General features: G+C 43.4%; 1 protein-coding gene across 6 annotated transcripts in view; it reads right to left on the minus strand.

Annotated features, from left to right (window-relative positions):
* Nak (Numb-associated kinase) overlaps positions 1 to 17,710 on the minus strand; it is a 122,110-nt gene that overhangs the window by 60,279 nt on the left and 44,121 nt on the right. For 5 of the 6 annotated variants that reach the window (XM_050196333.3, XM_050196332.3, XM_050196335.3 and 2 more), the window contains exons 8-11: positions 16,307 to 16,410; positions 16,080 to 16,162; positions 12,920 to 13,101; positions 1,074 to 1,130 (exon numbers count right to left, since the gene is read on the minus strand). In XM_050196333.3, coding sequence (XP_050052290.1) covers positions 1,074 to 1,130; positions 12,920 to 13,101; positions 16,080 to 16,162; positions 16,307 to 16,410 — 426 coding nt within the window. The remainder of the gene's footprint in view (positions 1 to 1,073; positions 1,131 to 12,919; positions 13,102 to 16,079; positions 16,163 to 16,306; positions 16,411 to 17,710) is intronic. The other variant, XM_050196334.3, reaches the window with a different exon arrangement.

Consider the following 17,710-nt stretch of genomic DNA (forward strand, 5'->3'; position numbering starts at 1 on the left):
GGGCTGTGATTTTATAGTAATGCCTTTTCCGATGCTAATGCCTTTCGGCGCTTTCCGTGTTCGTGATTGGTCAAGAGACACTCCGCCCCGGGCGGAGTCCCAGGCAGCCACTCATGAAAACCGCCGAAAGGCATTAGCATTGGGAAAAGGCATTGCTATAAAATCGCGGCCTTGCTGTAGCCCTTTGCTTTAAAAATACCACGACTATCAATAAATAAAGAACTTTGAAAAGGTATGGGAGTGGCTATATTTTTTCTTTGTACAGTGCAAATGACTTCATAATGTATGTGCTGCTTGCATGAAAGCCTAGCCAAGGCCTTTATTCTATCCGCTGCTAAGAAAGCATGCTAAAGACCTTTTGTTTACACTAGATTCTTTAAAAAAAGTGTAGTCAATGTCATTAATGAGCACAATATTTTATAATTCAGCAGCCTAAAGCTAACAAGAATGCCAAAATTATGAATCTGAACATTAAAAGTTCAGGTCCACTTATGCATACAGCAAACAAAAGCTCTGGCAAGTTCTGGCCAAGTTACTTTTGCAGAGCACAGTTTGTCACTGCATCCTAAACAGACACTCAAACTGAAAAAAAAATAAGAACCAAGCCTTGACTGTATCTTTGCAGTCAGCCGTTTGTGCTAAAAGTATCTCGGTGATTCCAAACTACTTTTTCACTGCTAATATGAAAGTCAGTGTTTCTTATGTTGCTATGAGGTGCAATATTTATTTTCTTAAAAAAAAAAAAAGAAAAACAGAAATGCATCTAAATTGCATGATAAAACCATCTCATTCAAGCTGCTGGCGCTCTCATTGCAGCAGAGTAGTGCGGCGCAATCCAACTTCCAATGCAACAATAGCACCAGTCCTTCCAGATGGTGCTCATGCTCTATGCAACTAGCAGAAACACACAGTTGGTTTCACTCAAGTACACTCCTGCATGTCTTTAGAATTACATTCAGCTTTAGTTGGGATAACCCATACGTTTCCATAAAAGAATCAACACAACAGAATTTGCCACACAACCAAAAAAAAAAAAAAAAAAAAAAAAAAAAACGCTTGGATATCCAGCTGACCTTCACTTTGATGACTTGAAATGTCTGGTGTAACTGTTTCCTCTTTAGGATCACTTCCTGTACCGATGAAAGAGTTGCAATGTCACATTAAGCAGGCTTCCAGTGCATTTCTTCAATTTTGCATGGCATGCTTAGAGCACAATTGGCCACTAATAACAATTGCACAATTTTGGCTTCAATAAAGAATAGCAGTTGCTATAAAACCTTCCCTGTTACAGCCCTTGTGCATACTAAGGAGTATCCAAAAGAAATGTCGCAATGCTCATAAGTATTACTTAAATTTGAGGAGGGAAAAACATGCACACAGGATCAAGAATTTTACCAGTGGCAATCAGAAAACTTGCAATGGATGCATGTGCTACAATGTTCTACAAGAAGAAACACTTTTGGAAAGGTCATTTGTATAGAGGTAACATTATTAACTTCCTATTTAAGCAATTTTACAAATCAATAGGAACTTCTGCATATATGGTTTTTGTGCTAGCAAAAAATTCAAATGCTTTTCCTAATGCTGAAGCAGGTTAACCTGTAATGAACAGTAGCTCTAACAGAAAACTGAACCATAAATATTTTACTCAAAAATTTTTCACACACACTGTACTCGCAGACTTTTCTTGGCTAAGAAGCGTAGGCTACAGAACCAAAGCACACCTGTGGCAGTGCTGCTGGACGTAACTTGCAACTCACACTTTTGCACATGGAAAATACAGAACATAATTTTTTACTGCGCGCAATTTGAACAATACGTTGCCTTCAGCTGTTACCTACTGATTTTACTGTATCTTCAGTTTGCCCCTTTAGGTTTTCACACACACAAGATCGTCATACATTTTACACTTTTCTCAGAGGCAATATGGCGACTGAGTCTTCTGGTTAGTGTTTGTTGCTTCCTGTCCTGCCTGTAAGGTCTCCTGAGAGACTGATGACCAACTTCAGCAACAAATGACTGTTGAAGCGCACAAAAGAAGTGTGTGCAACGTCTACATGAAAACCAGGTGAACCAATTTAAAATATTTACCAATGATTACGATACTGCCTAATGCAAAATTTGAGCACAGCAGTTTAAGTGTTTTGAACTCGCGATATACTGAGGCAAACAATTTGAATATGAATGGCAGGGTCATTTCGGCGGCAGCGCCAAGCCTCGGCTCGGGCAGCTCGTCTAGCAGCAGCAGCAGATGAAGCACTTCTACCGGGTGCTTTGCTCATTGTTCAGAAAGAAAGCATAAACACAGGAATGCGTGACTCGCGCACAGTGCATTCTCTAGCGGCGGCAGTGCAGCCAAAGTAGCAAATCTGCAGTGGGTCCAAAGCCCATGCCAGCCCTTTCTTTCCTATATGGTATCAGTGAACGTGCTCACCACATGCCTTAGTAATGACGTCATGACCAGGTGACAGCGCATGCTACTATTGAACCATCTCGTAGCATGTCGCTGGCGTGCTAAGATTGCTAAGAAAAACAATTTTTGTTGCATAAACGCTTTGGATGTTGCCTCCCTGCAGAAGCTACTGCGAGAGACTGAGGATATTCATGACACCAACGAGGTCTGCCGGCACTGCTTTAGGCGCCTCAAGGAAATCCTGTCTTCATCTAGTGACACCCGTGATGAAGTAGACAAGGCATTCCTTCAAGAAGAAGCGATTGACAACTTAAACAGATACGTCCACCTTTGTTCTGATGTTTCACCATTGAAACCACCATCTTCCATTCACAAATGCAGCAGACGATCTTGCGGAAAGAGAAAACGGGCAGAGATTGAAAGCGTTGTGGTGACGAAGATATCCTCAACTAAGCACTGCATACAGAAGCGTCGGTACACCTGAACCGTCTGTGACAGAATGTTGTGCATGCGCTTGCTGGTTAAATAGCTTGAAGCAAGCGTACGAGGCTTCAAGGTTCTACTGAGAGTGCCTCCGTCTCTTAAACATCGCGCGACCACACATTTGAAAAACGCGTTCAAAAGGCAATGCCAGCTGTCACAATTTACATGCTCAGAAAGGCCCAAAATTGGCGCGAGAAGCATGGAATCTGGTCACATTTTTATACGTACACGAGGTCAAGGTTAAGCCCATTGGATATACAAGCTGCGCTTGACTACTTCACCAAGGACGAACTCTTCGGTGCTCTCGGCTGAACCCGAACAAGAAGGACATTGTGTCAGTCATCACAAATGGCTAGAGAGAGTACGTCTTAAAGCAGTTTGACACGTTCTATCCGTGAGACGTTCCATATGTTCAAAGCAGCTCACCTTGGAAGTGCCATCGCCCGGTCAAAGTTATACAGCCTGTGTCCAAAATGGGTGCTGCTCGCACCACAACAAAAGGTTTGTGTCTATTGTGCGAATGCCAACCTTTGTGTCTTCGCACTTGAGAATGTAATCATCATGGAAATGTCATTGGAAAGAATGAAAGCATTGTGCCTTTGTGGCTCCCCAACCACAGATTGTGTGTTACGTGAATACGAATGCTGTCCATGGAGTGAAAGACTCACTTTGGCCAGTCTGAGAATGGTCGACGAGGACGAGGTCACATTTGCTGTTTGGGGAAGTGGTGACTTGATCAAGAAGATGTCTCCAACCCTTTTTGTGAAACAGCTCGGCAAATGGGTGACCAAATGGATTCCTCACGTATACATACGCCGAAGTCAAGCCGTGGCTATTCATGAGGCAAGAAGTGAAAGCAGCACGGAAGCATTGTTCTGCATTTGGATGTTGAGCAAAACTGGATTGTCCTCCTCTCAAATGAAATACAATAGTACCATGGCACAAGAAACAAATCTCTATTTTCACCTGTGTTGCCATGACAAGTAAGCAACACACAGCTTTGCTGTCATAAGCGACGACATGCACCACGACGCAGCGCACGCCTGCTATACCCTAGGTAGAGTGCAAGAAGTGCTAGATGAAAAAGCACCCATGTACGGTCATGTAACGTACGTCAGCGATGGTGCAGCGAGCCATTTTAACAATAGGTGCCGACCGTATGAGTTGCCCCACTCCAAGTATACGTCCGCGAGGTGAACATTTTCTGCTACAGGGCATGGGAAGAATGCCTGTGAGAGTGCAGAGGTTGACTCCTTAAGCACGAAGCTCCCCTGCACAACCTGAGGTCTGGAAGCGCCGCCTCCATTCAGTCGGCACATGAGATGGTCTCCCAACTTAGCGTCAACATCAAGAATGTGGCCCTGCTTCATGCGTCTGCTGCAGCCACTGAGAAGCATCGTCAGCAGAAGTCGGTGGAGTGCAAGTCAGTGCCACATGTGCCGGGAATTCAGTCATGGCATGTGTGGATGTGTGCCTGTGATCAGTCAAGTGGGCACGCGCTGTCCGCTGCGAGAACTGCCGCTAGCTAGCTGACGGTGATCAAACCCTTTTAAATACCAACTGCAACGGACACACAGTAAATCTATTTGAGCACTCCAAGTAGTGTCGAGTTTGTTTTCTCTTGCGTCCCAGAAAAAGGAGAAAATATGCTCTCTGTTCTTGGCACAATAAAAAGCCCAGGTAAATCTTCCTTGATTTGTGACAACCGTCGCCTTTTCTTTTTTTTTAAAGGATAAATGTTAACAAAACGAAACGAGTCATCGCGGCACTAAAACCAGCATGCTCAACATGGGCAACTTTGGCCCGTTATATGTTGTGATAAAGCAAATGAGGAAACATTATCACACCCACGTTTTGCCCGACATAAGCAGACTTCCATCCAATTTCTTCAAAAAATGGAACCGAATATTTTTTTTATTTTACGTTGTGAAAATTACTTTTGAAAAAACTGGTTTATTTAACTTTCTTTTCTTCTCGTGTTTCATTAGGAAGATAATATTTGGCACAAATGTTGCAAAGAGAAAGTTCGATGTTTGACACTTTTTTCAAGTTCCTTTGTGAAATAGAAAATGCGCCAAGATGCATCAAAGTTACACAATTTTTCTGATTTGGGCCATGTTTAGAATTTTTTTACATTTTTTGTTTGTTTGTGTACAGCATAAAAAATGCACAGAACTAATTTACTGCTAAGCGTATTAAAATGAGCAGAAAAGCTTGAAGCTTCCATTTAATTTCTTCAGGAATAAAATTTTCGATTCCGTGCAGTTTGAATATTCCTGCACGACATATTAGAAAACCAGACAAAAAAATATCACGTAGACATGCATGTTTCATCTTTGGGGAATCACCCCCTTTTGCACCATAAAACCCTAAATAGCATTTTTCCTGAACGTAATGAAAAAGAACAAGAAGTAAGAGGACATAAAGCACATCATATTGACATCCAACTCCTTGAAACAGCTGATAATCTTGCCACCTTGTCTACGAAGTCACTGTCCGAGAATCTCCTAGAATGAAGGCCACGGAGTGCTGTGACCCTTGGGATACCACCACACTTTGACTGTCAACCTTCAACCCCTTTATGCACACAGGTACTCCACAACATACGAGTTTATTATTTTTTTTTTTACCTGTTCTCTGGCAGCTTGGCATCATCTTATTTTCCCAGGGGGTTTACCCTACCAGTTTTTTCACACAAATGCACATGCATAAAGTACATAGTCAACATAGTGGTCTTAGAAATAAGCTAAGTCAGTGCTGTGACTTTTTTACTGTAAGACAGTGGATATTGTTACCTGCTTTATGTGCACTAATCAATAAATTAAAAATGTTTCACAGCCTTTTTTGCACAAGCCACTTATGAGAATTATCAGTAATAATGTCATTCCCTTGGCATTTGAACGCTTATAATAAGTGAGCACGACTATATTTTGCAGTTTCTTTCCTGTAAACTCTTCTAAAACCAGAATATCCTTACTACTGCAGTTGCTGGTATTTCTGAGGCACGTGTGTGATACCTGTCTGTGGCACAATCTAATTTTTCTGTAGAAACTGCACACACTATTCCAACCAAGACGAAAAATTTTAGCACCGTGGAGTATGAAAAGTTGAACAAAGCCATAAAAACCTTTCCTGATTGGCAAAGTTGTCGAGACATACAAAGTAAGAATTGCAGCTGCACAAGGTGGTTAACCCCGAAATCAAGCACAGCAAGGGCCACATCTATACTAACAGGTTGCCAAAGAAATGGATCACTGGCACGCCACTAGCATATGCAGTAAAATATGATGATGATGATGTGTGGTGTTTTATGGCGCAAGGGCCAGGTTTGGCCAAAGAGCGCCATGACAAGTGGTAATGTTGACGATGTATTATGGATGGCGTGCACAATGAATTCCTCATGGTAGATGTCACATGGCTGTAAAAGGGCCTAAAATCTGTAGCTGTAAGTGGCGTAGAATGTATAGTTGCTAAAATAATGACGGTGACTAGGCAGTGATGTGGGCTATGGCAATGGGTTGTCGTTAAAACATTATGCAATAAAACAACACTGACACCAGAGTTTCAAGAGAGCCCTTGAATGCAGGGCTGTTAGTCACGTGCTAAAAATTGCCTGGCCAAATGATTTTCAGAATGTCGGTTTCGGCTAAAAAATCTAAGACTATTTGCAATTTAAAAAACGGTTCGTCACTAAGAAAAAATGCAGGATGGAGAGGTATATTTTCCCGATATGCCGAAGGGAAATACTTTTTCCTCTCCGTTTCTATTGCAGGGCACTGGATAAGAAGATGGAGGACTGTCAGGCTATCGCCGCACCTACTACAAGTAGGAGGATCCCCGCCAGTCAAGAGGTAAGAGTGAGTACTGTAAGTGTGTCCTATTCTTAATCGGCAAAGAAGTACTTCCTTGTACCGTGCTGTTTTGTCACTTATCCAATTCCGCAATCTTGGTTTTATAATATGTAACTTATTGAATGTTTGTGTATCCCACTCTGCTTGCGAATGATTCCTCAATTTACGGCGCAGAAAGGGCTTTAGGTCCGTGGCAGGAATGGGGATATTTCGATCTGTGTCGCTAAATCTCACTGATGTAGCGTTTTCGTCAGCAGCTACGTTGCCTTTTATACCTTTATGGCCAAGTACCCAGCATAGGATAATCGCTTGGTTGCACATATATGCGAAGCACAATAAGCTATACAGCTCATTCAAAACGGGATTACTATGCTTTCGTAAGCTAATTAGGGCTCTCACGACACTTAACGAGTCTGTAAATACAACAGCCTTAGCGACATTTCTGCGCCTGATGTTTTTAATAGCCGAAAGTATAGCGCACGCTTCTGCCGTGGAGATACTGATGTGTGGGTTTAGTGGCCCAGATGTTGAAAATGAGGGTCCGAGAGCTGCGTAAGCAACACCAGCGGGAGACTTCGAAGCATCTGTGTAATATTCTCCACAGGAATACTTCTCTTGAAGTTCAATAAAATGAGATTGTATGTGAGCCTCAGGTGCTTGTTTCGATATTTCTAAGAAAGAGATGTCACATCTTATAGTCTGCCACTCCCAAGGCGGTGGAAGCCGTGTAGGAGTCATTAGGACATTGTAAAAAAGAGGGACCCCTGTGTTTTCTGAGAGTGCTTCCAACCGGAGGGACAAAGGAGGCCTAGTGGCCGAGCGGTTACGAAACAGCCTAGCAGTGGACAAGTCGCATATAGTGGAATGACAAGGATGTTTAACATCTGAGCTTGCTTTCAAGGCGTAGGAGAAGGTTAAATATGTCCTTTGATAGTGCAATGACCATTCGTTTGACTCGACGTAGAGGCTTTGCACAGGGCTAGTCCTAAAGGCGCCTGTAGCAAGGCGGATACCTAGGTGGTGAATAGGATCTAGCATTTTCAAAGCGCTAGGTGCAGCAGAATTATAGACTATTGATCCGTAGTCAAGCAGTGTTAATATTAAGACTTTTGTAAAGTTTTAGAAGGCACCGTCTGTCGCTTCCCCAAGATGTACGTGATAAGAGTTTCAGAAGATTCATAGTCTTGAGGCACTTTGATTTCAGATACTTCAGGTGTGGTACAAAATTAAGCTTACTGTCTAAAATGATTCCTAGAAATTTGTGTTCATGGCTCACAGATAGCCGCTCTCCATTTAGATCTATTGCGGGGTCCGCAAGTATACCTCTCTTGTTAGAAAACAGGACGCATGTACTTTTTTGTGGGTTTAGCTTGAAACCGTTTTTGTCCGCCCACATACATAATTTATTTATGCAAAGCTGTACCTGCCGCTCGCAGATACTTAGGTTACATGATTGAAACCTATCTGGATGTCGTCCACATATACAGAATAAAACATAGTATGTGGTATGGCCGTCTGGATCGAATGAATTTTGACAATAAAATGAGTGCAGCTCAGCACACCACCTTGCGGAACACCAGTCTCTTGCGTAAATGGACGAGACAGAACGTTACCAACTCTAATACGGAACGTGCGATTGGAGAGGTAACTCTGAATCGCGTTCAGCAAGTTGCCTCGAACTCCCATTTCAGACAGGTCACAGAGGATTCCACAGCGCCAGGTTGTGTCGTATGCCTTTTCCATATCTAAAAATACTGATAGAAAAAATTGTTTGTGGACAAAGGCATCTCGGATATTTGTCTCGATGCGGACAAGGTGATCTGTTGTGGATCTACCCTCCCTAAAACCGCATTGAAAGGGATCGAGTATCTTGTTGCTTTCAAGGAAATGAATGAGGCGACGGTTAATCATTTTCTCAAATAATTTGCATAGACAACTTGTCAGAGCTATAGGCCTATAACTGTTGGGTGAGGAAGGGTCCTTGCCCTCTTTGAGAATAGGGATTACAATTCCTTCTTTCCAGGCAGAAGGAATGTAGCCGGCAGAGAACATGGAATTGAAGAGTGACAGTAGTGTTTTTTGGGTTTCAGGGTGTAAGTGTCTGATCATCTCATACAATATTCTGTCACTTCCTGGAGCGGACTTGTTGCAACAGTTCAGTGAGGCCTGGAACTCAGCCATTCCAAATGGACGATTGTATGCTTCATTGGATGTGCCCTTCCGACTCAAATGCAGCTGTTCTGCTAGTCGCTGGTATTTTAGGAATGTATCTGTATAATGAGATGTACTGGAAATGTGCTCGAAATGTGCTCCTAGACAATCAGCTTGTTCCTCAAGAGTGTCTACTTGTGTGTTTACTAATGGTAGAGGATGAGTTTCACGGCCTTTTAATTTGTTTACCCTGTTCCAGGCTTTTCTTTCGTCTGTATAAGAATTAATGTCGGAAATATATTTTTGCCAGCTATCCCTTTTGGCACGGCGGCACGTTCTTCTTCCTTCTGATTTTATTTTTTTAAGGCTGATAAGGTTTTCGATAGTCGGAGAGTCACGGAGCTGATTCCAAGCCTTATTCTGTTTCTTTCGTGCTTCCTTACATTCATCGTTCCACCAGGGAACACGTCGTTTATTAGGCGATGCATTTGTTTGCGGGATACATATTGACGCTACGTCGAGAATAAATGCGGTTAGATATGACACTGCATCGTCGATACTAAGCGCAAAACATCATCCCATGTGATATATGTCAGCTCTCCGTATCGCTGGCAGTTCGCTGAGTCAACTTTCCACTGGGGTACATGTGGAGAACATTCGTCCCGTTTCCTTAAGTTTAAAACAATCGGGAAATGATCAATCCCGTATGGATCCTTATGTACTTTCCACTCGAAGTACGGCACGACTGTACTTGAAACAATGGATAAATCTATAGATGAAAATGTCTTGTGCGCAACGCTGTAAAAAGTTGGCTCCTTCTTATTTAGCAAGCATGCGCCCGTACTGAAGAGGAAGTTTTCAATCAGACGCCCTCTGGCATCGCACCTAGAGTCGCCCCACAAGGTATGATGGGCATTTAAGTCTCCAACGACAATGTAGGGTTCCGGGAGTTGCACAATAAAGCTATCAAATTCAGTTTTGGAGAGTTGACAGCTGGGAGGAATGTATAAAGATGCAATTGTCAGCAGCTTACTAAAAAGCACTGCTCTGACTGCCACTAGCTCTAGGGGCGTTTTAAGGGGTAACTGCCGGCAAGCAACACACTTATCTACTATTATTGCCACACCGCCCGACGAGGCAAGGGCCTCGTTGCGGTCTTTCCGGAAAATGGCATACTGTCGGAGAAAGTTTGTTTGTGAAGGTTTAAGATGTGTTTCTTGGACACACAGCACCTTTGGGGTGTACCTATGTAAAAGTTCCTTAATGTCGTCTAGGTTGTGGAGTAAACCCCTGACGTTCCATTGTATTATCTGTGTATCCATAATGTATGTGTTTTGTGCTGTGTGTCTAAGAAATATGGATTAGATTATCTCACGAGACCTTTCCAGGCCCCGTGAAACGAGATCTCTCTATCTTCCGGGCGTGCTCAAGGGAGCTGCACCGTTCCTTCGGCGTCTGAGACGCCGGATTTGTATTTGTATCCATCACCTCGTCTGAGGCGGTGGATAGCGCCTGCGCAGCGGGCACGTTCACGGGGGTGGTGGGCCTATCTGCACGCGCAGTGGCCTTGGGTCCAACAGGCCCGAGGGTCTGCTGGTCCTCCTTTGTGGGGGCCGGTACAGCGCTGGCTGTTCCAGTCAGGGAGGCTGATGGCGTGACCGCCGTCACACTCCGTGTGACTTGGGCGGCTGCCGAAGGATGTAGCGCTGCCCCCCGGCGCACCACATCGGTGTAGGATGGACTAGATTGATTGATGGAGAAGCGTTTGCGCGCCTCTTGGAAGGAAAGGTTCATTTATACTTTGATTTCGATTATTCTTTTTTTCTTTTTTCCAGGATGGACAGGAACGAGAGTGTGCGGGGTGATCCCCTTCACAGTTAGCGCAACGGATGGTGGAATTGCAAGTGTCGGACGAGTGCTCATTTGATGCACATTTTGCACAAGTAGTGCGCCCTCGGCAGCTTTGCGAACCGTGCCCGAACCGCCGACACTTGAAGCATCGGTGTGGGTTAGGAATGTATGGCCTTACACGGAGTTTGCAGTATCCTGTTTCTATTGAGTCTGGTAAGTTGCTAGTTCCAAAAGTGATGATTACATGCCTGGTTGGTATTTCTTTGTTATCGCGCCTTATTTTTATCCTTTGTACCTTGACGACGTTCTGTTTTTGCCATCCTTCTAGCAATTCACTTTCGGTAAGTTCGATAAGGTCATCTTCCGAGATGACACCGCGCACTGTGTTCATCGACCTGTGTGGGCCTACAGAAACGGGAATGTCTCCAAATGCTACAAGTTTCGAGAGTTTGTCGTATTGTAGCTTGTCGCGAACTTCGAGTAGAAGATCGCCACTTCCCATCTTCGTTACTTTATAACCTGGGCCTATTGCGTCAGTGATAGATTTGGCTACAAGAAATGGTGATATCATTCGGACTGTCTTTGTTTCGTGCTGACTGTGGACAACGTGGAATTTAGGAAAGGACACTTTCGGTTGCATGAAGAAGTTGAACTGTTCATCTGTGCGCCCCCTCTTCAGGGAGCAATCAGGTAATGGGGGAAAAGCTTCTGCCATAAAAAAATTGGAAAATTCGGCGGCGATGGTGGCCACCCACCACGGAGCCCAACAAGGGGACGCTACAGGATTGGAAGCCTGAAGACGCCAGCCATGCATCGCCACTATAACCTACTATAAAATACCCAAGGTTGGATAATTACACCAGGTTAACCCTTGCTGCCAGGAAATACGGAAGTAAAAGAAGTGAAGAGAAGACAGGAAAGATGTAAATGTGGGAGAGAAAGACGAAGATCGGAGAGGAGGACAGGAAAAGGCGACTGCCGATTTCCCCTGGGTGGGTCAGTCTGGGGGTGCCGTCTATGTGAAGCAGAGGCCGAAGAGGCCCATTGTCACTGGTTCACAGGCCACTGAGGAATGAGCTTTTATAATGAGAAAGAGTAGTTGCACTAGTCTCACCTGGCCAACAATTTAAATACTATTTGCATATTATAGGGGAATCAAGTTCATTATTGCACACTTCAGATGCAGCAAAAGAGAGCAGCACAGAATATCTTCAGTGACACAAAGTGGTATAAATGGCACAGAAGTTCCAACCTTGCATGTGAACTTCATGCAGTTGGCACAGGGGAATCACAGCCCATGTGGCTCATAGAAAAAAAAACTGGTTTCATTTTACACCAGGCTGCATCACTTTATTGCAGCCTGCATGCCTAGACTGCGACAAAAGCAATTTTTCACAGGATCTGTGGTCTCCAGAATTTTGTTCACGACTCTACATACCATAAAAACAAATTCTAGATTCAGATAAAGCCAAAGACCACATGGCAAAGCCAAAGCACATGGCACCTTTCTAACAATGAGTCTAAGTTTTTATCAAACCTTATAAAACAAAACAATATTCATTTTTGCTTCTGGTAGTCATGCAAAGTGCACACTGCTAACATGGTCAACAAAATCAGTTCACAGAATTCACAGGAAGCTCGGGCAGGGCCCACAAGAAAAGACCGACGACAAAAACAAGTACTACACTGCAAACTAATGGCACCATTCGAAGGTTAAAATTTTGATCAGGAAAAGGCAAAGACAAACGAGGCACAAAGACACACAGTCCAGTATGCTAAACACTTAAGTTTTCGTTATAGTATTCAAATGTTAAGAAATCTACTTTGCAACATGACATGACCACCTGTTATTCTATCAACAAAAAATGCATGCCGTGGTCCCCAGCTAACATTCGCCATGCTGTTCAAAGGAAATGAAGATTAAAACATCACTGTGCAAGATACGATTACAAGACTTGCAGCGTTCAGTCGACAGAGGTCTTACGACTGAGCAATGCAGTAGATCTTCAAATAATATCTTGCATGGTGTTTTTTTTTCCCATTTTATTTTTTGCATCGCACAGCTTGGCTAGCATTAGCTGGGACACCTTATGTAGGTATTACACCTGATCCCAGCATTGTTTGATAGCAAAGAAAACATTTAATTTACAAAAAAAAAGTGTGTTCTCACCAGGGTTTGGTGTAGCAGGGGGCACCTGTGGCTGTGGAGTGGTAGGTGTGGGGCGGCGAGAGGATGGCAAAGCATTCTGGGGAATGAGGGGCAGCCCACCGACACCTGGTGGGGCTTGCGACCCCTTGGGCCGCTGTCGAGGAGCTACTGATGTACCCTCCACAACTGGTACCTGCAATGATCTGCAGCAAAAACGATAACAAAACATCAATGCAAATAATGCCTCCGTCTGTAGAACAGGTTGAGCGAATGCCACTCCAGCCAAAACTATGCAATGCTCAAGTTCTGTTTCTCAATATATAAGATACACAGTCCAGTTTTAAATACATTTTAAATCCAACCTTACAGCTCGTGTGGCTGGGAAACTAGTGTACAAATGTTACCTTGCAAATTGCACCTGTTATGGAGTCGCCCCCTTAGGCGAGGGGAAAAAGTGTTTAGTAGAAATACTGTATTCAAAAACACTAACAAGATGAAATTATGTTGCTGCACAGAGACTACAAACATTGAATGACTGAAATTTATTGAAAGGCTTTATACGAAACTTGGTACACATTCAAAATTGTTCAAGACGACGAGCGGGTAAAGCCAACGGCCTACATCTGAGCATTGTTTCCGCAGTCCAAGAATGTCCAAGGACAAACAATGAGAGTTTATTTTGCTCATAGCCCAAACTGGCCATGTCAACTGACTAAAAGTGCCAGTAGTGGGTGGCCACTGAGAAGACAGGATAGAAGCAGAAGTTGTGGATGGACTCATAGGAACAGCCTCAGAAGAAAAAGTGAACCCTGGACCGCCCAGTCTTGCCACTTCAGATTACACCATAGTTTACAACAGTGAACAGTTTAAGTACTAATTAGGAATGGATCATTCAGGAGGATCGACTGTTGGGCTAGTTTGTCTTGCATTCCAACTATGGTAACTTAGCACAAAGTGGCAGACAAACAAAAAAACAGACAAGGACGAGCACTGTTATCAACTTAATTCACAGGCCCTCCACCAATATATATTGTACTAGTTTTTCAGCATGTGCCCTGTCACATCGTTGTTGATAGGAATTAATCCTTTAGTGACAATTCAGTTGTTTGTTAGGTATGAATGCCCGACAGAGGGCTTGCAATGCAAGTTGTGCGCCGATTTAGGGAGAACTGGAAAACTGGCAGATGGCATGCTGGTTTAATGTTCAGACTGGCAGCCAGCACCATGAGGGAAAAAGCAGTGTTCCAGTGGAAATCTAGCCGGGTGGCAACCCTAATCTCTTACCCTGTTATTGCGACAACAGCACAGTATGCAAACACAGGTTGAAAGCTGACCACAGCATGTAATGGTTATGAGAACAAGGTAATTGTGCACATGCTCTTTCTCTCTGGCACACCCATGTGGCCAAAGAGGTGAAAATCATAGAAATGCAATATCCACTCTCAAAGTTTCCTGCCACACCAAAATGCAGAGTAAAATGTGCTGAAGGCCTCATGCTCACATTACTACATTTTACTTGCTGACAAGTGCACAAAAAGCAGCACTGTGCAGTGTTAACCCAAACAGAATACACTCAAATCTCCTTACAACAATGGGATATAACGAAATAACAGATCTAACAAAGTAAATTAAATTCCATTTGAAATCTCCACAGAGATTCACATAGATTTAAAACCTCATTTTAACAATGTGGAATTGTCCTGCCAATAGATATAACGAACTAGATTCGTCTCCAAAAGCAAAAAGTATCCGACCGTTGCGCGCCGAGTACATCACTTTCCGCAGGGTTCTGCACTTGTTCGTCGCAGCAGTTCAAAAATCCAGCGTCGCCACATTGAATATGTCTTTGAGCAACACTGCAGCGCGTATGTGCGCAAGTGCGCACAAGCAGCAGCTCACTATAGCACTTCTCCACTGACCTTTCTTACACGTGGCCGGCTGCGCGAGCCTCGCCACACTGCACGGCTATGCGCGGTGGTGCAAAAGATTAGCGCATTCACTTGTACTGCACGTCACGTCACGTAGGCAGGCACAGCTGGGCTTAGCCTTCAACATCTCCCCAGTGCAATATCGGGCATCACATGCAAACCTGTGCAAATCTGGCCTTGCTGCGCGGCTACGCACAGCGGTGCTAGATTAATGCATTCACTTCTCTCTTTCTCTAGGACGCACTGCGCAGGCAGCCACAGCTGGGCCTGGCCTCAGAGATCTCACCGGCGCTATCTCGGGGATGAGGCCCAGGTTGCGTATTCACTTCTCCCTCTCCCTGCAGCACGCTGCGCATACTGGCAGCTGCGCATGGCCTCTGACATCGCATTGGCGTCGGTGCAATCTCAGAAGCCATGCGCCCGCTGAGCCAAGCAGGCACATTAAAGTCCACTTGTCTCCTCGATCACACCGCCGAGCGCTGTGTTGTGTGCCATGTGCTACTCGAGCACAAAAAGCCAAGTGGAAAGCAGACACAAAAGACTATCACAATGGAACAAGAACCTATAGGCTGTTGCATCAGGTGCTAAGTCATGTGTTGCACATGCCGAAGCATCTTTTGTTCTTTTATTCAAATTTCATTGTATGCATGGCCATGTAGCAGTTCCATGGGCCACAAAGCCATCTTATTTCTATATTCGGAATTGTGCACCCCATTGGGCATATACAGTGGACTCCCTTTAAACGGAACCTCAAAGGACCAGGGAAATTGCTTCAGTTTATCAGGAGTTCCATTTACTGAGAGACAAAGCTGAATACAATTGCACGAATACAAAACCAACCAACCATGATGTTCCGTTTAAGAGGCAGTTCTGTTTAAGCGATTTCCATTTATTGAGATTCCAGAGTATTGCAAGAAATGACAAAAATTGGATATAATGAAGTAACGGACATAACGAAATAATGTTGGATGCCCCTTCAACTTTGTTGGAACAAGGTTCGAGTGTATTAACAATGCTACAAAGAAGCTTCGCCATGGTACACAAACCTGCAGGTGAAGTAGCACATTCTCCAAAGCATTATGTTCTGCAGTAAAAAGTGCTTTTGGTATTAAGAATATCATCAATATCACTATTCAATACATTGCCCACACAGGTTAAAGTGCTATCATACACCAAGGTAATGCATGTGTATAAACCTAAGCAGTACACATGCTACCTTTTCAGAAGGCAGTATAAACAAAGACAAACCCTACCTTGGAGGCTTTGATGATGACATTCTGCCCTCACTGTCGCACTGAGGTACTGGAAGCTGTTCAATATTTGGAATTGATGAATTCTACATGTGTAAAAAGGAATGAAGGTATATTTCCATTAGTTATCCTGTTATAACAGCGTAAAACCAATACCATTAGACATATATGTGCTAGTAATAGGGATAAATTAAAAGCTTAAGTCAGTGATGAAGAATGCTAAAACATACATGAAGGTTTTGAACAGGGCATTCTTTGCCTGCCAGTGAAAATGCCACATAGGACACCTGGAAGATATCCGGTCTCTTCTCAGGCTGAACTTCCAACATGTAACCTATAAAAGAAAAGTGAGGAATAGCTCAGGGACATTCAGTCACAAAAAATAACACAGAAGAATGCTGAAGATGTGAATTCAGTCCCCATCTATGGCAAGTTATCCCTTCATGCACTTTTCCATTTACCTTATTATCTCTACATTGCAATTAAATGTAGCAATTAACTTCCCCTATGCTTTCTTTGGCTTATTACTTCATATGCTTATGAATAACAAAAAATTTAGCCCCTAAGGTCAGCTTACTTTTCCCATGCATTTTTTTTACAAAGAGGAATTTTCGCATATTGCACTCTTGTACATGAAATATGCTCACAAACTTGTAACGAATGTAATTTTACAATAGCCATTTTTAGCATATTCGCTGGCAATAATGCAAATGTGCTTCCTACCACTGAAACAGGTTCATTTATAATAAACAGAATTCATTGCTTTAGCAGGAAATTGAACTGCAGACATAAATCTGCACTAATTAGGTCTCTCCACTCTCCAGTAATAAGCAATCCCTCTACATTGAAGGAAGAAACAACAATAGAAAGTTTGAAAGACTAATCTGTCACTGTCAAGATAAATGTAGCGTTTATGCACACACCGGATTCACCCCCAAAATTTCTGAGAGGTTGACATCTCGCAACCAAAAAGGATGGAAGTGGAAGGGCACACACACTAACAAAAAGTTTTTTTTTGTCTATTTTTTTTCCCCTATATGACCATTGTGCAATTTTGAATGGTACATCCATTCAACAAGTTTGCATTTTTGATGCACTACCTCATGACGAATGAGCAAATTTACCAAATAACGTATATATGTATAGTTTACTGCAAAATGCATTTCCCTTTTTTTTAACATCACAGCAAGCAACTGGCATATATTTCGAATTGCCCTATATTCTGGTTTATACGGCAGATTTGCACATACAACGCTAGTGCGCCCGGCAGGAGCAGCCACACTATCCTGCCGCTCCCTCGGACCATCACCATCATGGCTCGAAAGCTCCAATAAACTGTCGCTGCTATGGCTCCCTCTTCAGCTTGCCTCCCCAACTCTTTCACACCAATGAGCCTACTACAGGCTAACCTCGATATATTGAACACAGATATATCGAATTATTGTGTCTATCGAACACTTTGTATATAAACTGGAAAATCACACGCATTTTTAATTTTTTTATTTCGAACGGGGTCGGACGTAAAATGGATATATCGAACTCCGCCACCCCAAACCACGTGTGCTCTGATGACAGGTGGTGAGCTTTCCCGCAACACCCTCGAAGAAAGCAGTGGCGGGATTGGCATTCCCCGA

The sequence above is a fragment of the Dermacentor andersoni genome, chromosome 1, assembly GCF_023375885.2.
Source record: "Dermacentor andersoni chromosome 1, qqDerAnde1_hic_scaffold, whole genome shotgun sequence".
Lineage (NCBI taxonomy): Eukaryota > Metazoa > Arthropoda > Arachnida > Ixodida > Ixodidae > Dermacentor > Dermacentor andersoni.